The sequence below is a fragment of the Hirundo rustica genome, chromosome 6 (assembly GCF_015227805.2).
Source record: "Hirundo rustica isolate bHirRus1 chromosome 6, bHirRus1.pri.v3, whole genome shotgun sequence".
Lineage (NCBI taxonomy): Eukaryota > Metazoa > Chordata > Aves > Passeriformes > Hirundinidae > Hirundo > Hirundo rustica.
This window is the reverse complement of record NC_053455.1, coordinates 174,131-200,527: the sequence shown is the minus strand read 5'-3', so window position 1 is coordinate 200,527 and position 26,397 is coordinate 174,131. Positions and strand designations below refer to the sequence as shown.

Genomic DNA, 26,397 nt, shown 5'->3' with positions numbered 1-26,397 from the left:
GCTGCTGCAGTGCCCAGCCCAGCCTCACACAGCCTGGCAGAGCACGAGGAACCCAGGCAGCACGGGGTCCCTCCATGGGCACAGACCCCAGAGAGCACGGGGTCCCTCCATGGGCACAGACCCCAGAGAGCACGGGGTCCCTCCATGGGCACAGACCCCGGACAGCTCAGGGCCTCTCTGAGTTAACCAACCTGCCCAGCACCACCCCCTGGATCAACCAACATGCCCATGCCGTTGTAGTAAAACATTTATTTGTTCAGGTGATTGAAGCTACCGTGTTTACAGCTCGTGACCTCACCGCTGGCGACACAGAACATGACCTGCGACTGCAGCTGCTGCCACCAGAATTTTCATCATAATTCTTAGTTATAAAAACCTTGGACACCAGAAAAAACAGGTATTTTAGACTTGAAGTGGCAGATAGGAGATGGGAGGCCTGTGAGGGGGGAAGACAGTTTATCGAGGCAGCCGACCTTGACGGCCACGCGGCCTCGGCCGCAGCTTCAAGTAAAGGTTTCGGTGGGTGAGCGCGGTGCGACGCGTCAGTCCTCGCAGAGTTGAAACCGTATTGTTTTCTGCCGAGTAAGAACATCGGTGGCAACGCTTTCGGGGAGTGCAGAAGGGCTGGTGTCCTGCAGAGGGGCCCCGGCTTCTGCACAAAGAGACAGAACAGAGACAGTGAGGGGACGAGGAGCAGCATCAGCCTCTCCCCGTGGCCAAAGCCAGGCTGATGTGGGAGGGACCACACCGAGAGCCCCAGGAGCTGCCACGGGGCCACTGACGGTCCCACAACGGCTGCACAGCCAGCTGGGCACACACCGAGGGTCCCAGAAGCTGCCACAGAGCCAGCCCGGGCAGCAAGCAGCAGCAGACCCTGCCTGGGCCCTGGCACCCGCTGCCTTGGTGCCACGTGCGCTGCAGGGGCTGGGGCAGCGGAGCGTGGCAGCTAACAGGGGACTGGGCTAATGGGACACCGGGCTAACAGCACCCAATGTCCCCAGCCACACTCTGCCACAAGCCTTGTCACCGTCAGGAGTGCAGGCACAGCACGTCTGGGCTGCTGCTGCTGCTTCAGGGAAAATCCAGCAAACGAGACAACCCCAAAACCCCAACAGAGCCAGCAAAGCTCGTTGTTCCAGAGCCAGAGACTTCTCCATTTTCTAGATTTGCTTCTGCCCTCGCACAGGCCGAGCCTTTGCCCACGGCAGGGACTCCGGCTCCGCACGCTGCCAGGGGCTGGCGCAGAGCTGGGGACAGCAGAGCAGAGCAGCAGGTGGGCACAGACACAGCACTCACCCCCTGAGGCCGGCACACACGAGGGAAGGTCACCGCGATGAGGATGTGCCACGTCACCGTCCTGCCCCACATCAACCCCAGGGCACAGGGACAGCCTCACTCAATCCCGGTGCCCCACATCAGCCCCAGGGCACAGGGACAGCCTCGCCCGGTCCCGGTGCCCCACATCAACCCCAGGGCACAGGGACAGCCTCACTCAGTCCTGGTGCCCCATTTCAGCCCCAGGGCACAGGGACAGCCTCACCCAGTCCTGGTGCCCCACATCAACCCCAGGGCACAGGGACATCCTCGCCCGGTCCCGGTGCCCCACATCAACCCCAGGGCACAGGGACAGCCTCACTCAGTCCTGGTGCCCCATTTCAGCCCCAGGGCACAGGGACAGCCTCACTCAGTCCTGGTGCCCCACATCAACCCCAGGGCACAGGGACAGCCTCACTCAGTCCCGGTGCCCCATTTCAACCCCAGGGCACAGGGACAGCCTCACTCAGTCCTGGTGCCCCACATCAACCCCAGGGCACAGGGACAGCCTCACTCAGTCCTGGTGCCCCACATCAACCCCAGGGCACAGGGACAGCCTCACTCAGTCCCGGTGCCCCACATCAACCCCAGGGCACAGGGACAACCTCACCCGGTCCCGGTGCCCCACATCAACCCCAGGGCACAGGGACAGCCTCGCCCGGTCCCGCTGCGCTGGCCTCACCTGCCAGCCAGCACTGCCCCACTTACCTGGGGAGTGCAGAAGTGCCGCTGCCATTTGCAAACACCGACCTGGCACCACCCTGAACTCATCTTTGGGCCGCTGTGGGCTCCAGCCCCCAGACCAGACCGGCCTCGGGGAGCCCAGGCTTAGGCCAGGTGGGGGTCCCTGCGTGCCCACCGAGGGCGCTGGGCTCCAACCCTGACTGGTTTTCCTCATTCCCTCTCCCAGCGGGAATTTCCCCTGCAGAGGAGATGGCACAGCTTGCACACAGCACTGCGGGTGCCTCCAGAGCAGCAACCTGGCAGTGCAGCAGGAAAACCAGCTCACACCGAGCCAGGCACACCAGCCTGGGCTCAGCTTTCAGATTCCTGACCCAGATGCTTCTAAAGTGCAGTTCTTGAAACGACCTGAGGTGACACAGCACCACAAAACCTGGAGCTTATTCTGTTCCTTCTAATACAAACACAGTCCCTGATGTGGGGTCTGCAGCCAGCCATGTGCCACATTTGCTCTTTCCCTTTCAAGTTTCCTTCCTTCCAAGCCAAGCTTCCCTTTCTCTCCAGCAGCAAGCTTCACACTGGCTCCTGAGAATGAATCGATTGCATTAGAAGTCCGCAGTCAGCAAACCCAGCAGGATTCAGGGGGTGCAGCACCACAGAGCAGTGACAGAGGACGTGGTGCCTGGCCCGCCTGGGCTGAGGGGCCGCGGTGAGTGACCAGCCCATCACAGCGTGATCAGGCTGTGCCCCAGGCCAGCGCCCCGACACACAGCCAGGCACACAGGGACGCATTCGCAAAGGGAAAACGGGAGAACCACGTTACTTGTAAGCAGGACCCTACGGATGTTACCCTGGTTTTTCTGAGTTTTTTAAAGCCTTTTGAATTTTCATAACAATGGAGTCAGATCTTTTTAGTTACTGTACAATATTAAAAGCAGTTCTACCTTTTTACCACATATGTAACATAAACAAATCCTTTGCTTTTCATTCTCTGTCCTTTGTTTGCATATTTCTAACCTGAAAACAATTGTAACTGATGCCTGGTCTGGCCAGTTGGCTTGAGAGGTGAAAACTCTAAAAGCCAATCTTCTGCTAGACCCACAAATGTATAAAAAGTAAGAAATAAACAAAGAGGCTCTCTCCGCCTGGATTCAGCCTTGAGCCGGATCAGAGAAGGACCTCTGCCCTGCGAAACCTCTCTCCGTGTGACTGCTTTGTGTGTCTCGGTAACATACAGACTGGCCACAGTATGCTGCTTTTAAACCAGAACTCTGACCAACATTAAAATTACTGCCAGGAGAAGGCACCGTGCAACTGGGTGGCTGCTGTTAGCGCAGTTTTGGGCGCAACGGTGCACCCCGGGGCAGCAGCACCCTGGAACAGGGAGGTGAAGGCTCCTGAGCCATCACAGTGCTGACAGCTGTGGCCGCTCTGCGGGTGGGACTGCCAAAGCTCCAGTGTCGCTGCGGCTCTGCTTCCCCTTGCTTGATGGGAAGAGAAGCGATCCTGGTAGCAGCTGTAGCCATTACTGCTGGTTTGGAGCCATTCCCAAGGAAGCAGCGTGCCCTCTCTCTGTGCTGGGTGCCCACCACGGCTTCAGGCACAGCCTTGCCACACACACGAAGGGCTCTGCACGTTCTAGAGGGCACACACAGCTGCACGGCTCCGTGTCACCCCGCGGGTCTGGGCTGCTCCCAGAGCAATGCCCAGCAGGCTGCCATGGTCCCCGGGAGGCAGGAGCACCCTGTGCTGCTGGCACCGAGCCTCCAGCAGCTCTGGGGCCAGCAGGGATGAGAGCAGCTGGTGCCAGTGCCTTGGCAGGAGCTCTCGAGCAGGAGCTCTGGGGCAGAGCTCTTGAGCAGGAGCTCTGGGGCAGGAGTTCTGGGGCAGAGCTCTCGAGCAGGAGCTCTGGGGCAGGAGCTCTGGGGCAGGAGCTCTCAAGCAGGAGCTCTGGGGCAGGAGCTCTGGGGCAGGAGCTCTGGGGCAGGAGCTCTCGAGCAGGAGCTCTGGGGCAGGAGCTCTGGGGCAGGAGCTCTCGAGCAGGAGCTCTGGGGCAGGAGCTCTGGGGCAGAGCTCTGGGGCAGGAGCTCTCGAGCAGGAGCTCTCGAGCAGGAGCTCTGGGGCAGGAGCTCTCGAGCAGGAGCTCTGGGGCAGGAGCTCTGGGGCAGGAGCTCTGGGGCAGAGTTCTGGGGCAGGAGCTCTCGAGCAGGAGCTCTCGAGCAGGAGCTCTGGGGCGGGAGCTCTGGGGCAGAAGCTCTCGAGCAGGAGCTCTGGGGCAGGAGCTCTGGGGCAGGAGCTCTCGAGCAGGAGCTCTGGGGCAGGAGCTCTGGGGCAGGAGCTCTGGGGCAGAGCTCTCGAGCAGGAGCTCTGGGGCAGGAGCTCTGGGGCAGGAGCTCTCGAGCAGGAGCTCTGGGGCAGGAGCTCTGGGGCAGAGCTCTGGGGCAGGAGCTCTGGGGCAGAGCTCTCGAGCAGGAGCTCTGGGGCACAGTTCTGGGGCAGGAGCTCTGGGGCAGGAGCTCTGCGGCAGGAGCTCTGGGGCAGAGCTCTGGGGCAGGAGCTCTGGGGCAGAGCTCTTGAGCAGGAGCTCTGGGGCAGGAGCTCTGGGGCAGAGCTCTTGAGCAGGAGCTCTGGGGCAGGAGCTCTCGAGCAGGAGCTCTGGGGCAGAGCTCTGGGGCAGGAGCTCTGGGGCAGAGCTCTTGAGCAGGAGCTCTGGGGCACAGTTCTGGGGCAGGAGCTCTGGGGCAGGAGCTCTGCGGCAGGAGCTCTGGGGCAGAGCTCTGGGGCAGGAGCTCTGGGGCACAGTTCTGGGGCAGGAGCTCTGGGGCAGGAGCTCTGGGGCAGGAGCTCTCGAGCAGGAGCTCTGGGGCAGGAGCTCTGGGGCAGGAGCTCTCGAGCAGGAGCTCTGGGGCAGAGTTCTGGGGCAGGAGCTCTGGGGCAGGAGCTCTGGGGCAGGAGGTCTGGGGCAGAGCTCTCGAGCAGGAGCTCTGGGGCAGAGCTCTGGGGCAGGAGCTCTGGGGCAGGCAGCATGCCCGGGCGGTGCCGCGCCCTTCCCAGCCGGAGCAGGTTCCCTGTGTCCCCTCTCCAAGCGCAGGACACACGGCCCTGCTGCGCAGCTCCCTGTCCGTGGCTGCAGAGCCACCTGGGCACAAGGGGAGGGCTGGCAAACGCACGGGGACACGCTGCAGAAACAGAGCCGCGCTGGCAGCGCCGTGTGCTCGCAGTGAGGACGTGCCTGCACACAGCGGGAAGGCAGCACAGACACGAGAGACACAACAACACCCAGCTCCTCCACCCAGGCCTGGGCACACCCATGCGCTCCGGCCATCGCAGCAACAGCCAAGAACTTTCTGAAGTAGTTTCTCCTCCACCAGCGGCTGTGAGCAAAGCCCCTCTCAGGGCTAAAACCCCAGCCACTCCATAGCTGAGCAGGAGCAGACGGAGCCCAGCTGCAGGCAGGCAGTGCTTGAGGGGCAGGCAGGCACCTCGGGCTCCTGTCCCTGCAGACCCCTCTGCAGCTGGGGGCGATGCTGGGGCCACAGCTCACCACAGCCCCCGCTCCAGCACTTCCAACGGTGAGGAGTTATTCCAGTTTGGGGGAAATGACCTGATGTTAATCTGCTCCAGGAGCATCTGAGCACCCTTCCGTCTCACACAGCTGGCAACGCATGGTTTTTGCTGAACAGAAAGGACAGAGAATTTCCTCCTCCGCGAGGCATCCCACACTTTGAATCAAGCCTAAATGAAACACAATGTCCCACTGCACGGTTATTCCGGTGGGAACAGGTGATTCCATGCCCAAGGCATTCCCAAGGGGTGACCATCTCAGCCAGGGAGATAAACTGGCACAAGAGCAACCCCCGGCTGCCCAGATCCCCCTTCCTGCACTATCACAGAGAATCAAACCAAACACAGGCCTTGTAGTTGCTTGACACAGAGGCACCACGGACAGAACATCAGCTGCAGTGCTTAGAAAACTATTCCTTTGAGTGAAAAATTACAAATATAAAAATAAACTTCCTTAAACCACAAGACGCCATTAGTATTTTAGCACTTTCACAAAACATCACACAGATTTAGGTTCAGTTTTAGACAACATATGAAAGCATTTTCATTTGATGTTTTTAAAATGCGTGATTAAACCCAACCACTCCACAGCAACTCTCCCTGTACCCCAGTGTGGGGGAGAAGGTGCCTCTGCAGCACAGTCCCTCCCTGGGGCTCAGACCTTCACCTTTGACCCACACTGAGCAAAGCCCTTGTCATCACACTGCCAGACCCTGGACAGGCCACCCCTGTCCTTGACAGCACACTATTTAACAGCTCCCTTCTCTTCATGCAGCGCTCACCAATCCGAGGAGGGATTTATTGTATTTTTTAAAAACTTTTCCATCAGGAAGCGGGTTTTCTCATTTTGAGGCTTTGTTTCCTATTTGGTCTCTGCATTTCCTGAAGGAAGCAAAAAGGGTTTCTAAAAAAGAAGCAGCCTCTTCCTTTTAGGTCCTTTACACCACCCTCACTGACTTTGTTCTTCCACGGCAGGCAGTAAAATCACCCAGAGCAACCCACAATGGCCAAGAGCTTCAGCCCCGTGCTGCAGAGCCCCGGTGACAGAGACGGGGTGCCAGGGGCCGTGCCCCACTGGGAGATGTTCCCCCACAACTGCCCAAGGGCTGCTGCCCTGGCTGGGGTGAGGCTGGCCTCAGGCACCCGCCTTAGTTACGGTGCCCCCAAGAACCAGCATACAGGGTATAAAATTTAACTATTCTCTCACTTTTATGGCCACAAAGTCCATCCTGAGCCTATTATTTGGCATCTGAGAATGCACAATGCTCAAATATTCAGAGTTAAGCTGTCTCTAATTTGAATATGATGACCATATGAGTTTAATTAATATTAACTGCAGGCGTCTCTTTACAGTGAGCAGAGCAGCTGCCATCCACACAAGGAAATTTGCACCTGCTGTCCTCGACTGCTGTGGGGCTCTGTCCCTACAGAGTGGCCCAAAATCACTCTATCCCAATTAGGCATGGCAATTAGGAGCAGCTTAAAGGTGAGACCATCATCTTCCGGGCCCTTCAAAGCACTCAGGGACTGAAAAGAACTGGATCGAACCGTAAAGTTCAGAGGAAATACGCCCCAAAAGTCTAGGACAGCAGGAGCTGACCATCACCAGCGGCGTGGCTGCAGCCCTGCCCAGCCCCGCTCCCTCCCCAGGGGCTGCTCGACAGGCGCCTGCACCGCGGCCGGCGGCTGCTCTGGGACCGAGGGTCGGGCGCCTTTCCAGGAGACCCGCGTGGGATCCCCCTGCTCGACCCGCGCCCGGCCCCGGCACGAGGGAATGGACCCCGGCGCCTGCTCGTCCTCCTCCCAGCCCCACGGTGGGAGCTGTGGAGCACCAGGGCCCCAGCCCGGCTCCGGCAGGGCAGTCACCGCGAGGCTGGCTGGAGTACCGAGTGAATATTTTATTTTACACAACATAACAACACAGCGTTGTTGCTCCTGTACAGCATTTGCCTAAAAACAAAGGCAACACCATTGTCACGGAAAAGAAATGTACAGTCTGACCGGTTTAAAAAATATCATTTTACTGATTGATCCAGAAGTGGTTATTTGTTAGCTTGGAGGAAATTGCATTTCCTTTATAAAAGGCTTTTTCTGTGAAAACTCTCTCTTTTGTTTTCTGCTACCGCAGAACCAGGAAGCCAGTCCTAGAGCAGGGAAGGCACTGGTGCTGTTTCGTGCTTTTTTTCACCCCTTAATCTTTTTTTCCTTTTTTTTTTTTTTTTTTTTTTTTTTTTTAATCTCTGAATGTTGCCTTCGGTTTTGATATTAAGTAAAACCAAACGAAAACTAAATAACCCCCCGTGTGCACTGGGTGGCTTATACAGAACCCGGCATGAACAAGCCATTAATCAGCGAGACAGCAGTGGACATCCAAATCCAATTCCCTGGGAAAGGGAGTTTCACACAACGTTTGGTGTTTTAAGTCAAAATAAAAATAAAAAAAAAAAAAAAAAAAAAAAGAAAGAAAAAAAGAAAAAAAAAAAAAAAAAGCAGGTCACACAGTGCTTTCCAATATCCACTCAGAACTGGAGAAAGTTGCTTTTCCGCTATCGGCACCGGCGCGGTCTGCCTGGACCAGCATCCCGTTCATGGACATGCTCCGTTTGGAGCGCAGTCCACCGGCGCCGGCGCCGCGGGGCTCCAGCAGCTCGCCGCCCAGCGACCGCCGGCGCTTGGCTCGGGACGCGTCGGCGGGCAGAGTGAGGAACTTACTTGGCTTTGATTGTGCTCTTTTGTACGTGTGGGCCGCGGGGGCCGCGTCCGGGGGGCGGCTCGCTAACTGCAGCGCCGTGGAGTTATTTCTGTTCGAGTTCTGCGGCTCGGCGCTGCCGCCGGCCTCGCCCTGCGGCTCGCTGCCGGGCTTTGGCCCCGACTTTCGCTTCTGCTTCTGCGACAGGGAAGTGCTGGAAGTCCAGGCGGGAGGCAAAGCGGAGGTAGTGGTGGCCGAGTCCTGGCTGGAGCCGGTGTCCGGTGACTGTGTCACACCTTCGCCGGCAGCCTTGCAGCACTGGATGCCCTCCTCGTGCCCGAGAGCCTGCTTGGACATGGACTGCGACAACGCCCCGCTGCAGCCCTGCATCTGAGCCCCGTTCGTCTGCGAGTACACGTTGCTGACCTTGGTGGCCTTCTGCTGCCCGTTGTTGTTACACACCTTGTAGCGGATCATGAGGATGATGATGAACACGAGCACGGACGCCACAATGATCCCACCAATGATGATAATCATGGTCCCGCCCAGGAACTGGGACTGCATGAAGTGGCAGCGCACGTAATCCTGCTCGGTGGTGAACTGCGTGCAGCCCACGACTCTGGTGGCCGTCAGCGAGGTGATCCCGTCATCGTAGATGGCCAGGACGCACAGGTCGTACATCGTCCCCGCAGCCAGGTTGTTGACCAGGAAGGTTTTGCTCGTGGGAGGTATCATTCTGGGGGAGGAGGAAACCAATGTGAATGAACCTGGCGGACACACCGGCACCTTCCCACCCTGTGGGGCATCCCAGCCCGTGCCCAGCACCACCACGGCTTGTCTGTCCTGCTTCTGCCGCAGCCCCCGTGGGACTGATCTCCATCCCCACAGCAGCTCCTGCCCGGCCTCTGATGCAGCAGCAGTCACTGCCAAGCCCCCTGGCACGGCTCAGCATGGCAGAGCCCCCATTAGACCAGCCACATCAAAAATATGGAATCACAGGATCACAGAACGGCTCGGGTTGGAAGTAACAATTAAAGACCATCTAGTCCACCCTCCTGCAAAGGGCAGGAGCACCTTCCACTAGACAAGGCTGCTCTGAGCCCTGTCCAGCCTGGCCTTGGACGCTTCATGGGATGAGGCACCCACAACTTCTCTGAAGAACCTGTGCCAGGGTCTCACTGTCCTCACAGGGAAGAATTTTTTCAGTTATCTGATCTACATCTACCCTCTTTCGGTTTAAAGCCAGCAGCCCTTGTCCTAGTAATGGACAAAGAAATTCACAGAAGAAATGACCAAGCACAGAGCCCCCTGCACTTCCCCAGCACGGGGCTCATCAGAAAGCACTGTGAGGAACGAGGTCACAGACGCTGTCCACCCTGTGCTTCCATAAAGCTGAGCACATTAAGATCCATTTAATCCATCTGCCTTCACAACCTTTCTCAGATCAGTTCAGAGGATTAGAGGTCCATTTGGATTATCTAAATATAATACTGTTCTAAGTAATTCTCCCTTTTGTGAGTAGAAATGGCACGAGCCCTTCCTGAGGCTCCCAGCACGAGCTGCCGGGGCTGGGCTCCGTTCAGCTGGCACGGCATGGCACAGGAACTCCGGCAGAGGGGCTGCCCAGGCCAGGGCCACACGCCAGCGCCAAGCACCCGGCACGGTCCCACACGGGCAGGCTGGGGCTGCCTTACCTGTAAACAAGGGAGTCATCGTAAGTACCATTGTACTGGATTTGAAACATACGTATCCCAGGTATATTCCTCTGAAAATTGAATTTCAGCAGAGCCGTGGAGGAGGTCGCTTCCGCAACAACCACCTTCTTATCCTGGCTGACTTTAGTGTCCCCGTTGCTACTGCTCGCATTGGAGCCCGACTTGGTGGATGTGGAGATATCCGAGGAGCCTGGGTCAGGCTCGTGGATGTGGTTTGTGCTGTTCAGCAAGTGGGGGAGCTTGATGATGTGCAGGTCCACCGTCTGCGTGGCCTCCCCTGCCGGGTTGGAAGCAATGCAGGTGAAGGAGCCCGTGTCCTTCACCGTCGTGATAAGGATGTCGAGCGTCCCGTTGTCGTACACCGTGGACCTGGTTGCATTGGAAATCAGTTTGCCCTCTGGAGAAATCCAATGGATTGCTGGCTCGGGGTCACCCCGGGCCTTGCAGCGCAGGGCTGCCCGCTGCCCCTCCAGCACCCGCAGCTCGTGGGTGTGCCGGGTGATGAGCGGGGGCTCGCAGAGGAACTCCTCCTCAGGGATGGACCAGAAGTACCGGCCGGACAGGAGCGTAGGAGAGGCACAGGTCTCCAGGTCGTCCTCCCTGGAAAGGCGCCTCAGCCACAAAAGCTCGCAGTTGCAATGCAAAGGGTTCCCACCAAAGCTCAGCGCAAACGTTGAGGGGCTGATAATTCCTGAGGTTGCCAGCACCTGAGCGCGCTGGAAGAGCGGATCAGGCGGCAGCTTCTGCAGTTTGTTGGATGTGACGTCCAGCCTGGTCATCTTGTGGAGGTGGGAGAAGGTCCCCTTAGGTATATGGTCAATCATGTTGTGGTCAAGACTGAGAGTGTGCAAACTGACCATTTTCTCCACGGCATCCCAAGGGATGGTTTCCAGATTGTTGTAAGACAAATCCAATTCCTCGAGAGCTAAAACATCATCGAAAGCTGTGGAAGAAATTAAAGTCAGCTGGTTATTGTTCAGTATCAAGTGGTGGAGATTGGAGAGCCCACTGAACATGTCGTTCGTGATCTTAGTCAATCGGTTGCTGTTCAAATGCAGAGCCCGCAAATTGCGCAGGTCGGCAAATGCGTGAGGTGTGATAAAACTGATTGTATTCCGGGACAGCGTCAGGTCCACCAGGCTGGTCATGTTGGCAAAGTCTTTCCTTTTAATGTTTGTAACGAAGTTGTCTGCCAGCCGCAGCTCCACGGTCCTCCTGTCAATGTTGGGAGGAACAAACAAGAGCCCTTTCTTGGCACAGAGGGTGGCGAGGTTCGGAGACAGGATCTGACAGACGCAGCGCTTGGGGCAGATCTGAGCTCGCACCGCTACGCCAATGAACAGCAGAAACAAAAGCAGTTTTTCCATTGTAGAACTGGTTCAAGAGCCTGCAAGGGAGAGCAAACGGCGGTTAGTCTCTGTGAGATAAGATGGACAAAATAAAAAAGCCAAGACAGATAGTCTACGGTTAAACCACGGAACTAAAGTTCAGGAGCAGCGAGTCACCCTCACCGTGTCACCTGGCTCTTCTTCATCCCCCCACCCCGACACAAGAGTGCCAATACAGGAGTACAGCTGACAAGCAGGGACGTTTGCAGATGCACGTATCCACACCCCGACCCTCACATACAAATCACAAAGCGATTGGGAAGCCACTCGCCGTCCCTCAGGCCCCTCCTGCTAGAGCCCATCCTGCTGCCCAGCACAGTTCCACACCCTGGCAGAGCCCCCGACCTCCCAGGCTGCAGGCCGTAGTGACGAATGTCCAGGTATAGAAAATGAGAAGTGGTTCATGTGTGCTTCCCTTGCTAAGCTGAAACTCTCGGCGGCCTTGCTATCACAGCAACTCAATGCGTTTACAGCCATCTCCACTGAACATTTAAGCTCTTGATGCTATTTTCAGAATAAACTCAGAAGGAGCTAATTTTATGTCATTCAAACCCCAAAAATGCAAATAAAACAAAACAAAAAAACCCACCAAAATCCAAGAAAAGCCCCCACAACGGAGATCTAAATAAAAATGAATCTTGGGCTAATTTTAGCTGATCACAGTTTTCTGGCTCCTCCTGGAAAGCCCAGCAGTTCAACCAGCTTCATCCCTTACACTGCCAGGCCCAGCTCCTCGTGGCAAGTGGGAGCAGGGCCGATAGCAGCAGTGCCCACGCCAGCTCAGTGAGATCATCCATCAGTGACTGTGCCAAAGGCTTCACGGCACAGGCAGGTGCAAGGGCTGGGGGATGTTCCTCCGTGGAACAGGTGGGAGCACGGGCCCATGGCGAAGCACCCACGCGTCTGAGAGGGAACCTGTGCCACGGTGAGCAGTGGTGCTCAGAGGGGCTCCACGCTGCAGCTGAAGCACTCAGCTCCCTTTGGGACCGGCACAATTATACCTGTTTGGATCAGATTACTCAGACCCATTACCATCCCAAAGATGCATTAATGAAGCTCAGCTAAAATACAGTTTTGCAGCTAGCCAGAACCAGAAGACGTACTAGATGATAATACGAACTGCAGGACCTGGTGGCTTAGGAGGACAGCCATCAAAAAACACGTCTGTTGAAAGTCAGCCTGGACGTGTGTGCCCCTCCTGTCCCAGCCCACCTCATCCCCCACACGGTTGATTTGCAGAGAGTAGCGCTGACATGCCTTAGAGCTCATTGCAGAAAACACCTTTCTGACTAATGAAAGCAATATGTGATTCTCATTACTTGCTTAAAGATAAAAAAAACAGAAGGGAAACTGCATTCATACATAAAACAAATGCCAGCTTCCTGGGAAGGTGAGCACTGCTCATTTACTGCTCGGTGCCTGCAATAGGACAAGGGTAGTCAAGCTCTTCATGTGACATTCGTGATTCACAAAAAAAGCCTCTCACATATACTACTCTTTACATCCATTCTGTTGCTACATTTGATCATTTTGAGTTATTCATCTGTCTATAAAACCTAAGTCAAGTTGCTGCGGGCTGCACGGCCTATGGTCACACAGAGTGGGAAGCGTGTCTCCAAAGAGCAGGGAACCTGCGAGCCCCAGCACACTGCCGGGGCCTGGAGCCCCTCCACTGCTCCCCCATCGGCTGCTGGGGAGTCCCCAGACTTCTGCTCCCATCTCTGAGCTGAGGAAGTTTTTTCCTGCGCCATTTCTCGGGCACGGAGCAGGTGTGGCAGTGCTCGGGCAGGGCCGAGGCTCATTGGAGGCAGAGACCCCTCCAGCACTGTCACCCCCTGCCCGCCTTCCCCTGGCCACTCTCAGCTGGGATGTTCCCACACAATGGGTGACACTCCCATGGTCCTTCCCCTGCCAGGTGTTTCCCACAGGTCTCCTGGCCTTCACGCCCCCTCCAGCCCAGCTCTGGAACACAGAGCTCCATTTCCCCCAGCGTGGGTGCCAGGCTCCCGCCAGCCCCGGCCCTGCGCGGAGGAGGAACCCCGAGCTCACACAGGCAGGGTGCAGGCTCACCTGGGCACACGCCAACTCCAGCTCCACACAGCTCTGTGACACACACTGAGGATTTCCACCACTTCCAGAGGAGCCACCCGCTCCTGTCGGGGGTGACAGCCCCACCAGCCCCTCTGGGCAGCACTTCCTAAGGGCAGACTCCCACCACAAACCTCTGCAGGGTCTGACAGGTGCTGGGGAACGGCCGAGTAACCCCAGCCCCTGTGGGGACAGCCGTCCTGAGACCCCACCAGCACTGCCAGGGGCAGCAGCAGGCACAGCTTGGCATCCAGGGAGAGCAGCAGGCACAGCCTGGAACCCAGGGAGAGCAGCAGGCACAGCCTGGAACCCAGGAGCAGCAGCAGGCACAGCCTGGAACCCAGGAGCAGCAGCAGGCACAGCCTGGAACCCAGGAGCAGCAGCAGGCACAGCCTGGAACTCAGGGAGAGCAGCAGGCACAGCCTGGAACCCAGGAGCAGTGGGCACAGCCTGGCATCCAGGGGCAGCAGCAGGCACAGCCTGGAACCCAGGGAGAGCAGCAGGCACAGCCTGGCATCCAGGGGCAGCAGCAGGCACAGCCTGGAACCCAAGCAGCAGCAGGCACAGCCTGGCATCCAGGGGCAGCAGCAGGCAGTGGAAGTAACTACCCACCTGTTCTGGCAACAGACAGGGGTCAGGTGAAGGAACTTGAAATTCCTGCCTGGAATGGATCCAAGGAACCCAGGACTGAAATCTACATTCTGTGATGGCTCCTTGTGCCCAGCATCCTGCACGCTGCGGGTTCTGCCTCCTCCTTTTCGGGATATGAGCACAGTGCTCCAAGGGGTCATTTACATGTCATGGATCACACAACACGTGGGAGCAGCAGAATCCGGAAGACAGGCATTAATTAGCAAAGAAATTCCACTTCATCCCATTCCTGTTTGGATGGTCAGCACGCCAGGGATGCCCAGTGTGCACACCGGGAGCTGCTGGAGCCAGCAGCCAGCTCAGGGCCTGGCTCAGACATCGTCTGTCACCACTGAGGTCACAGCAGAGCTACTGAGTGCCCTTCCCACCCAGCAGTCAGGATTCTCAGGGTCTTTGCAAACGCAGTTTCACAATGGGGGCAAAAATAGTCTGGAAGATGATGATGTTCATCTGCTGGGGATGGAGGAAGGGAAATCACGGCACCAGGCACCCCTAGCCATGCCAGAATGTGGTATGCAAAAGGAGACTCTGGGATCTGTGGCATTCCAGCTGCTGGGACCGGTAAAGGGGAGAACAAGGAGCTTCAGTTTCACGAATGTCAGTGGTTTGTAAACAGGCGGCATGGTTTTGCTGAATTGGAAAAAACCCGTTTGAATCGAAGAAACTCATCCAGAGGTTTGCTTTGGGGGCTGTGCTAGCCACCCAGTGCTGAGCCGGCCAGGGTCACCAGCCAGGAGCACCAGCCAGGAGCACGAGGTGTGTTTGACACCTGCGATAGGAGTGGACAGGTGAATCCCCGTGGGGAGCCATAAGACTGGGAAATCCTGGTCCTAGTCAAAGGGCTTCAAACAGCCACGAACCCCTCAGACGCCTGTGAATCGTAGAAGCAGGAGCAATGGGAAACCCAGTCCTAAAGTGCAGGCCAGGGACAGTGCTGCCAGATCATACAGGGATGATACCTCTCCTGACATAATGTATGTTCCTTCCTCAAAAGCTCGATTGCTGGATCTTTGCTGGGTTTCCCCTGCCTTCTACACAACAAACAGCTTCAGCACTTGCCCTTGCAATACACAGCTTAAAAACATGCCCATAAAGTTCAGAAATCAAGGAGAAAAATAGAATATCCTTTTTAAAAAGCACTTTATTTTAGAACTGCTTCACATTGTCTGGAGCAGACAACACTCAACAATGCCAAGTGCTCGGAAAGGTAAAAAACCCACGGGGTTCCTGCATCAGTGCACATGTCACAGCTGGAGTGTTTCCAACAGAAGCAGGGACATGGGCACGTTCTAGGCATTGTCCCTTCCCTTGTGCTGACACAGCATCCTGCGTCCTGCGTTTTCACAAGACTGCTGGAGCCTTCCCAGGAGGCACGGGCAGGGATGGCTGCACTCAGGGGAGTGCCCAACGCTCACCACCCTGGCCCTGGCCCTCACCCAGCACTGCCTGCTGCTGGCTCCTGGAAGCTCCCCTGGGACAGTGACCCTGGCACCAGAGACGTGGCATTGCCAGGGATTTCATTTCTTTCCTTTCTCATGCTGCTCCCTGCAGTGCCCCACACTGCCTCCATCACACGTGTCCCAGTGAGCTGCTCAGGGCACCCCGGGACCAGCACCCCTGCTCTGGGCACAGAGGGAGCAGCACCCCTGTCACAGGCACACAGGGACCAGCACCTTTGCTCCGAGCACACAGGGACCAGCACCACTGTCATAGGCACACGGGGACCAGCACCCCTGTCATGGGGACACAGGGACCAGCACCCCTGTCATAGGCACATGGGGACTGGCACCCCTGCCATGGGCACACAGGGACCAGCACCCCTGCTCCAGGCACACAGGGACCAGCACCACTGTCATAGGCACACGGGGACCAGCACCCCTGCCATGGGCACACAGGGAGCAGCACCCCTGCTCCGGGCGCACCGGGAGCTGCACCCTGGCACTGCTGCCTGCAGCACACTGACAGGGGCAGAGACAAGGTGGTAGCACACTCCCAGCACGGTGTCGGTGTGTTCCCCACACACTCGGAGCAGTGTCGGTGTGTTCCCCGCACACTCCCAGCACGGTGTCGGTGTGCTCCCCGCACACTCGGAGCAGTGTCAGTGTGTTCCCCGCACACTCCCAGCACGGTGTCGGTGTGCTCCCCGCACACTCGGAGCAGTGTCGGTGTGCTCCCCGCACACTCCCAGCACGGTGTCAGTGTGTTCCCCACACACTCGGAGCAGTGTCAGTGTGCTCCCCGCACACTCCCAGCACGGTGTCGGTGTGCTCCCCGCACACTCGGAGCAGTGTCAGTGTGCTCCCTGCACACTCGGAGCAGTGTCGGTGTGCTCCCCGCACACTCGGAGCAGTGTCAGTGTGCTCCCTGCACACTCCCAGCACGGTGTCGGTGTGTTCCCCACACACTCGGAGCAGTGTCAGTGTGTTCCCCGCACACTCCCAGCACGGTGTCGGTGTGCACCCCGCACACTCCCAGCACGGTGTCGGTGTGCTCCCCGCACACTCCCAGCACGGTGTCGATGTGTTCCCCGCACACTCCTAGCACGGTGTGTTCCCCGCACACTCCCAGCCCTCCCCCTGCACACCTGCCTCTGGCACGGCCCCGGGCCCGCAGCCACAGCGGGAGCTGGGCACACGGCTGCCGGCGGCCCGGCCGCAGCGGCCGGAGCCGGGATTAAAGGCTGAGCGAGGCCGAGCTCAAGGGGGTCCCGCCCGGCGTGGGGCTGCAGGGGAGGCTTTGGTATCACAGACAAGAGCCAGGAGTGATCCAGGGGATGAGTCAACGCGCAGCGCGGAGCACGACTGCAGCTCGCCTCGGTATTAATAGCTGTGCCGTGAGGAAACGCCGATGATGCCGCGGCCCCCGGGATGGGGCTCCTCCCGCAGCTCCGCGGCGGAGAGGCAGAGGGGCACTGAACCAAGCACAAAACAGAGCTGCGCCTGAGAAACGTCCTATGATAAAAAAACACACCTGGAGAGGCCATCTCCCATTCCTGGGGGACAACTCTGCACTCCCAGCTCGGCCCCCGTCAAACCCCGTGCTCTCTAGGCTGTGTCACTACCCGGGGCTTTGCAGGGGCAGCCAGGAGCACATCTGGGCTCAGTCCACTGTATCCTCCTCAGCAATGCACGTCTCAGTCCCGTAGCAGGGAGCACCAGCCTCCCAAGGCACCTCTAACCCCTGTGTAAGCAGCACACAGCGCTGGCACTGTCCATCACCATCCGTGACTGTCCTTGTGCCCCGACGACCACCAGCACCCAGGGCTGCTGCTCCATGTGCCAGCAGCCAGGCTTGTGCACACCACAGGTACACACAGGTGGACAGGCTGCTCCGCTCCCCTGGCCCCCTCTGTAAAACGTGCATCAGGAATTCCATCCTGTTCCTTTCCTCCAGCCCGCAGGAATCATCCCTGCACTGGTACTCATCACAGGGAAAGCAGCACAGCCCCACTGCACTGAGGAGCTTCCAGTCCAGCTGCATCCCCCTCCCAAAGCCCAGCCCAGGGCTGCCAGTGCCATCCGAGACAGCTTCCAACCTCATCCCCCTGAACCCATCAACCCTGCACCCCACAGGCCCCATGCAGTGCAGGAGCCAGGGCAGAGCTCTGCACACGGGGATGTCACCAAACAGCATCTCAGGTACAGTGGCGCACACATCGTGTTTTAAGGTCAGAACACCAAGACATTCAAGGTCCCTCCAACCCAAACCATTCTGTGATTCTATGCAAAGCTTTCCAGCTCCTGAGGAGTCCCTGTACCAAATATTACACAGATACACTAAACACAGACACCAACATCAGCATCAGCCACACAGCTTCCAAACGGGAGCAGCCCTAAGTGAATAATTGTTTAAACAAGGCAGCTTTTAACTTACCAAAATATTTTTATTGAATTGGGGTATTGTGGCATTTTAAAAACTCCCACACACCCCAAACTCCCTGGAGCTCTCCATCCCTGACACCACCCTACAGCAGGATACCCAGCACTGGCCATTTCTAACTTAGTGCGGGGATAAATACGTAATAATGGAAAAATGAGGTAATTGATGCCTCATCCCCAGAAATGTTCAAGGTGAGCTTGGGCAGGACTTGGAGCAACCTGGTCTAGTGGAAAGTGTCCCTGCCCAATCCAGGGGCATGGAACAAGATGAACTTGAAGGGCCCCCTCCCAACCAAACCATTCTGGGATTCTGTGAGTCTACGAATAAAATTATTCTTAAGGTTTCCTTTGCCAACAAATGCCACTGTTTTTAATGCACCAACATTCTCATTCCCCAACAGGCACGGGAAGAGGGATGAGGGTGAAGGGGGACCCAGGCACTGGCCAGGGCACTGTGGGCAAACCCACTGTGCCCACTAAACACACAATTTAATTGGGGGAAACCAGAAGCAGAGGAAAGAGCACTGTGAAGGGTGACGCTGTCAGCACAACACCAGAGCAAAGCGGGGGATTAACCACAAGCAGATTTCCAAACACTTTGCAGGTTTTATCAAGCACTGTAAAAATAACTTATTTCTTCCATGGCCTTGCTTCTGCACAGCCCACCAAATTAAATGAAAAGTAAATTAACAATGATTTACTCCAGACGGACATTTATTATCTGCGTAATAATACCTTGCAATGGTTGCAGCATTAACGGAGGCCACTTCTTCTCTTAGTCACTGTACTCTTACATAAACATATAGTAAATTAAACAATCTAAAACCAGGCATTTATTAGGGCTGTCTCTACACTTGCCTGAACATCACTTGAGGATGTGAGTCGTAAAACAAGTTGGATTTTGAGTTCTAAAGTTTAATTTAATGTCAAGGAGCACTGGGTGCAAACCATAGATCGCTCTCGTGGAAGAACACCTATTTAGTATTTAGGTCTGGCTTGTTAACTGGCAAATCAAACAGATGTGGTCAAATTAGCTACGGAGATGATCTAAGATGTGCCATGTCTACAGCAGCCCTGACACTTCAAAGGCAAACCCAGGAAATCTCAAGGAGATAAAACATTTCCATCACAATAACGGGTGACACGCGCCGGCAGGATACATGTAATAAAGGAAGGACAACAAGAGATGAAATGGAAATTTGTTTTGCAGAAGCCAAGAATAGAACATGATTTATATGCACTTATTTTAATTTATTTCAGGCTGAATGCAATTTATCTAAAGTCATCAAAAATTAATAGGCCATACAGAAACTAGTAGTAATAAATCCAAACTTGGGAGCAAGCACATCTCTTTTCAATCGCTATTAGCACTTACTATCTAATTAAACCACCGTGTTATCTCGTCTGGAAACCCAGGCATTCCCGCCTGGCAGGACAGGCACCGACTGCACGGCCCCTGGCACAGCCCCTGGCATGCTGTAAAACATTAGGAAGACAGAGGCCGAAGCTGAGACCACCCCAGAGAGGGAGCCCAGCAGAACCTACCGCCCTGGGACCGGGCACCCCGAAGCTGCTGCGGCTCCAAGCCCCCGTGTGCCACAGCGGTGCCGCAGCCAGAGCCCCACGGGGCCCCGGGAGGGAGCTCCCCAAGGTGCTGTGAGGTGGCACCACCCCGGCGGTGAGCCCCCGCCACAGGCTCTCACCCAGCCCCGAGGGAATTCCGAGCACTTCCATCTCCGCACGCAGCTTGTGTCCGGCACCAGCAGCACCGAGGCGGGGGAGCGCAGGGCCAGGGCGGTGCCAGGGCAGCGCCTGCCCAGCCCGGCTCCCGTGTGCTGGTGGTGCACCCAGGCAGCAGGAGCAGCACGTCCTGTGCCAGCACCCTGCTCACAGGGACTCTGGAGGCACGGGGGGGGCAGGGAGCAGGAGCTGCCTCCTCCCAGTGGGAGGGTGGGAAAGAAGTGGGGGTCACGCAGTCCCCACCAAAGAGTGAGCAGGGAGCAGAACCCCCTCCCTCCTCTCCCTGCACCTTCTCCCCGTCCGTGCCGAGGCTCAGGCAGCCGGGGCTGCCCAGGGGACAGGGCTGCAGCTCACAGGAGCTCAGGGCACTGCCTGACCACAGAGCCAGCCTGCAGCAGCTGCTCACACACCCGGAGCCCACTGCTCACACGGCTGCAGCAGGAACACGACAGACTCTTGTCCGTACTTAGATCCAAAGGAAATCGATGGGCACACCAAAAGGAATATTTTCCTTTACCAAGAATGACAGTTTAAGTGAAATAGTGGGACTCATATTTTTCAGAACTTCAGATACATCTGTCAGGGTTGGACAATTTCGCCTAAAAGGGAAACTTTCAATGTGCCATAAGGGAGAAACTATTTTTGCAGTCTTCCCTTTGGCTCAAAATCTGCTGCTGGGATTTTTCAGGAGGCAGCACTCCACACGCTCGAAAAAACTGACGGCTCTAAAATACATATTTATGGTTTCCTGATATAGGGAATAAGAACAGAAGAGAGTAATGATAAGCTGCAGGAAATGTTACAGAGCTCTGGCAGCAGGACAGAGAGCAAACCGGGATCAGCAGCGGAGCCGGGGGAGGACAGGAGTAGGAGAAGGTGGCAGTGAACCCCAGGCACTGTCCCAGGGATTCTGGCCAAGGACGGGACAGGCTCACACGGCCACTCAGCAGGCACGGGGATGTGCTCAGACACAGGGATTCTCAGCGCAGCACAGGGGTGCCTGGATGCTGGCACGTTTGGGGACACGGATGCTCAGCTGCAGGCACGGGGATGTGCTCAGACACAGGGGTTCTCAGCACAGCACAGGGGTGCCTGGATGCTGGCACGTTTGGGGACACGGATGCTCAGCTGCAGGGGTGTTTGGGTGGGTCTGGGGATCCTCAGCACAGCACCGTGCTCCAGCTGTGGGTCACAGGCTGCCATGACCCACAGCCCCCCTCAGTGGGACCCTCGGGGGAGGCACGCCGTAACTCAGTGCATCCCCGCTGGGTCCCACCCCGAGAGCCGACCCTCTCGGAAGGAGGCAAGAGCACATGGGAAGAGCACAGGATAACACTCAGCAGAACGTCCCACGGCCGATCTCTGTCACACGGTCAGGAAATCACACTCCAGCCTGTGCCGTCCGCTCACCTCAGCTCTCTGTAGCTGCTGCCTGACTGCCGAGAGGAAACAGCAATCGTGCCAAAGGGCTCCAAGATCTGCTCTGGAGGTGATAGGAGGCCTCTGTGTACAGGGAAACACGTGAGGAAAGCTGTGTTGGGCGGGATGGAGACACGAAAACCTCAGAGGGCTGTGAAATGCACAGCCTGGCTCTGCAATGAGGGCTGGTGATGGAGATGAGAACACTGACCCGGCCCCTGGGGCACCCGTGCTCAGGGAGTGGGGCTGCTCATTTGCTGGGTCAGCACCCGTCACTGCACCGCCCCGTGGTCACACCCCACAGCTGCCCAGCTGGCACCTCCCAGGCTGGGCACGCCAGAGGCTGGCGCAGGTGGCAAAGGCCACGGGTTGTGGGACTGCCACGGAACCGGTGTCCGGGATCAGCATCTGTCGCACAGCCCCCGGTGGCATCGGCCAAAGCGCTGCCCAGCCATCAAATGTGCCAGGATGGGGCGGGAGCGAGGCTGAGCACGGCCAGGCTGTCCCAGCAACACATCCACCAGCAGCAGGAAGGACGGGAGATCCCACTGCTTTCTGTGCCCAGGCCTGCAGGAAGAGCTGGTGGTGGAAACAATGAGGGATGCAAGCGGGAGGAGAGCAGAGCCAATGGGAGAGGGATCCAGCCCGGGAGGAGCAGATGGCACAATTCCCCCTAGACCAAATCATATTTAATTCTTCTATCAATTTTCATTAGCCTTTTCCCATGCCTCTGGTTCATCTTCAGCATTTCAGGATTTGTTAAAAATAAACCATTACTGTCTTAGGGAGATTCTTGGCCAATTATTTTAATACTCCTGGGTACCAGTTATCCAGCTCTGCCACTTTTAAACTGCCTTACTTAAACTGTCCCTCTTTAACCTTTTTCTTAGCTCCTGTAGCAATAGAAAACAGCTGCCGTGAGTTTGCATTTTGCTACTCCTTTGCAAATGGCAAACAGAAATAATCATAGAAAACCTCTGTACCACCCCAATGTATTTCCCGCTTTGGCTTGTGAGGTCCAGCCCTGTCAGAGGCTTATGTTTGTATCTCAAATGTAGCCCTCGTCCTGCAATTGGAACCTGACCCAAGGATAGTGAACATCTTAATTAGAAAACTTCCACCAATCTCAGAAGACAGATATTTAGGCACAAAAAAGACCCTCAGTGTGCAGACACATTTTTGGACATCAGAGCAAAGAATTAAACCCCTTGGACACAGGAAGAATTTCTTCATGGAAAGGGCTGTCAGTCACCGAAACGGGCAGGGAGGTTTGGAGTGCCCATGCCTGGAGGTGTCCAAGGAACGACTGGACGTGACACCCAGAGCTCTGAGCTGGGGACAAGGTGGGGACTGGACACAGCTGGCACTTGATGCTCTTGGAAAGCTCTTGCAGCCCTGATGGTTCTGTAATTCAGTGCTCTGGCAGAAATGTGGGTCGTGAGAAGGTGGTGAGATGGGGTTTCAGCCGCAGCAGAAACTCCAGCCCCTCCAGCCCCTCAGTGCCGCTGGCTCCCCGGCAGCTGCTTTGGACCCACAGCTTTAGACAAGTTGCCACCAAACAAGTGTCTCATTATTCCATCTGTTAATTAGCATCTTCTCCATCCTCTGTCACCTCACATTAGCAAGCCCTGCTGTCAGAGCCCCCAGGGTAGTGCCGACACTGGTGTTTGCTGGTTGTTAGGATGGAAGCTTGGGCTAGAAAGCACAGCACAGAGCTGAGTGGAGCTATTCTCATCAATGAACCACAGCTCCTGAACCTGCAGACCATGGATTAGTGGAAGACAGCATCACTGACACCAGGAGAAGCTGAACCATGACTGTTGGTGACCTCACCTACATCAGAATGACAATGCTGAAAAGTCTGTGAACAAACAAATGACCAGAGGTGGTGTGAGCTGGTCAGGCAAGGGCTGACAGAGTGGCACTGTGTCCCTTCCTCTGCCTCCAAAAGATAGATCAAACATCTTGTAGGACGGAAAAAGTAATATAAGCAAATAAAACGGGTGTCCCTTCAGCTGGACAAGATCAAAACTACTTTACACAGACTTCTGGAAAAAGAAAAGACAGTCATTTCCAAAACTTCTAGCCCAGAGAAATTATTCTGAAAGGTCATTTTCCTCCTCTACAACTCAGTGCATGAGGCAGATACCATCAGATCTGCCACATGCGATCCCATCAGTTTGCAGGATTTATATCCTTCGTCTGTGCCAGAAAATTTAATGGGTCTCTTGCTCCTAATGTTCTTCACTCAGCAAAGTGTCTGAGTGTTTCAGATAAGAGACATACTTAAGGCTTTGGCAAAGAAATTTAGATTTTAATTGCTGCTTCAAAAATTGATCAACCATGCTGCTATGGCAAGATTTCCACAGAAGTCAAGGAACGGATGCCGACAGACGGCCACCCACACCCCAAATCCAGCTGTATGGCAGGTCCTGCCCCGAGGCTGCAGCGATGCCTCACAGGAGCCACACACCTGCAGCCGCCACAGTCTGCTCACACCACAGTCCAGCTGTGGGGCAGCTGTGCAGGACCTGCACAGCAGCTGCTGAGGACCACGCCAGGCTCTGTCCCTCGTGCTACATGCCCACAACCATGCTGTAGAAGTCTTCACCTAGCACTCCAACCATGGCCCGGAGAAGGCAGAGATCTTGGAAGATCCCGACGACCTTTCCCCACATCGCCACACCCAAAGCATCTCACCAAGGCTCGCAGGAGCAGCGCTGCTCTCTGAACCAATTGACGAGGCAGCTCCTGAGTCCCATCAGGTGTAAGCAGCACTGCCTGGGACTGCACAGAACCCTGCACCGGGTCCACTCGGAAAAACTGAATCCCTCACCCTTTAGCAAAAGGGAATTCAGCACGTGGAGCCCACCCTTGGGCACTGCCAGCTCCGGCACATCACCTCCTCGAGCCTTGCCAGGTCTGCAACAGAGCTTGCACAGGCAGCACCTTCACCCCCTGCCCGGTGCTTCCCTGCCTGGCACCACCATGGCAAGGCAGCAGCAAGGAGCCTGGCTCAGGAGCTCCAGGCACCAGAGTGGCAGCTCTGGCACACAGCTCTGGCACACAGCACACAGCACACGGCACACAGCTCTGGCACATGGCACATGGAACATGGCACACGGAACACGGCACACAGCTCACAGCACACAGCTCACAGCACACAGCACACAGCACACAGCTCTGGCACACGGCACATGGAACATGGCACACAGCTCTGGCTCACAGCACACAGCACACAGCTCTGGCACACAGCTCACAGCACACAGCTCTGGCACACGGCACATGGAACATGGCACGCAGAACACAGCACACAGCTCACAGCACACAGCTCACAGCTCTGGCACAGCACACAGCTCTGGCACACAGCACATGGAACATGGCACACAGCTCTGGCACACGGCACATGGAACATGGCACACAGCTCTGGCTCACAGCACACAGCACACAGCTCTGGCACACAGCTCACAGCACACAGCTCTGGCACACAGCACACGGCACACAGCACACAGCTCTTGCACACAGCTCACAGCACACAGCACACAGCACACAGCTCTTGCACACAGCTCACAGCACACAGCACACAGCACACAGCTCTTGCACACAGCTCACAGCACACAGCACACAGCACACAGCTCTGGCACACAGCACACAGCTCACAGCACACAGCACACAGCTCTGGCACACAGCACACAGCACACAGCTCTGGCACACAGCACACAGCACACAGCACACAGCACACAGCTCTGGCACACAGCACACAGCACACAGCTCTGGCACACAGCACACAGCACACAGCACACAGCACACAGCACACAGCACACAGCTCTGGCACACAGCACACAGCACACAGCACACAGCACACAGCTCTGGCACACAGCACACAGCACACAGCACACAGCACACAGCACACAGCACACAGCACACAGCTCTGGCACACAGCACATGGCACACAGCTCTGGCACACAGCACACAGCACACAGCACACAGCACACAGCACACAGCACACAGCTCTGGCACACAGCACACAGCACACAGCACACAGCACACAGCACACAGCACACAGCACACAGCTCTGGCACACAGCACACAGCACACAGCACACTGCACAGCACACAGCTCTGGCACACAGCACACAGCACACAGCACACAGCACACAGCACACAGCACACAGCACACGGCACACGGCACACAGCACACAGCACACAGCACACAGCACACAGCTCTGGCACACAGCACACAGCACACAGCACACAGCACACAGCACACAGCACACAGCACACAGCTCTGGCACACAGCACACAGCACACAGCACACAGCACACTGCACAGCACACAGCTCTGGCACACAGCACACAGCACACTGCACAGCACACAGCTCTGGCACACAGCACACAGCACACAGCACACAGCACACAGCACACAGCACACAGCACACAGCTCTGGCACACAGCACACAGCACACAGCACACAGCACACAGCACACAGCTCTGGCACACAGCACACAGCACACAGCACACAGCACACAGCACACAGCTCTGGCACACAGCACACAGCACACAGCTCACAGCACACAGCACATGGCACACAGCTCTGGCACACAGCTCTGGCACACAGCACACAGCACACAGCACACAGCACACAGCACACAGCACATGGCACACAGCTCTGGCACACAGCACACAGCACACAGCACACAGCACACAGCACACAGCACACAGCTCTGGCACACAGCACACAGCACACAGCACACAGCACACAGCTCTGGCACACAGCTCTGGCACACAGCTCTGGCACACAGCACACAGCACACAGCACACAGCACACGGCACACAGCACACAGCACACAGCACACAGCTCTGGCACACAGCACACAGCACACAGCACACAGCTCTGGCACACAGCTCTGGCACACAGCTCTGGCACACAGCACACAGCACACAGCACACAGCACACAGCACACGGCACACAGCACACAGCACACAGCACATAGCACACAGCACACAGCACACAGCACACAGCACACAGCACATAGCACACAGCACACAGCACACAGCACACGGCACACTGCTCTGGCACACAGCTCTGGCACACAGCTCTGGCACACAGCACACAGCTCACAGCTTTGTCTCACAGCACCTCCTTGCACCCAGAGCTCCCAGCCACAAGGAGATGGAGCCCATGTAGTGCCACACTTGGACACACACTGGGCTCTGTTATCCGTGGCCATGCAGCTGCTCCGGGAGAGCAGTCACTCGCACAGGGACACCC

At 56.6% G+C, this 26,397-nt stretch overlaps 1 protein-coding gene across 3 annotated transcripts in view; it reads right to left on the bottom strand.

Annotated features, from left to right (window-relative positions):
* Positions 1–229: 229 nt before the first annotated feature.
* The window catches only part of LRFN5 (leucine rich repeat and fibronectin type III domain containing 5), a 42,901-nt gene continuing 16,733 nt past the window's right edge, over positions 230–26,397 (bottom strand). For 2 of the 3 annotated variants that reach the window (XM_040068668.2, XM_040068669.2), the window contains exons 2-3: positions 9,943–11,350; positions 7,450–8,984 (exon numbers count right to left, since the gene is read on the bottom strand). In XM_040068668.2, coding sequence (XP_039924602.1) covers positions 8,054–8,984; positions 9,943–11,330 — 2,319 coding nt within the window. In that variant the 5' untranslated portion in view covers positions 11,331–11,350 and the 3' untranslated portion in view covers positions 7,450–8,053. Of the gene's footprint in view, positions 653–7,449; positions 8,985–9,942; positions 11,351–26,397 lie in introns of those variants that run through there. The other variant, XM_040068671.2, reaches the window with a different exon arrangement.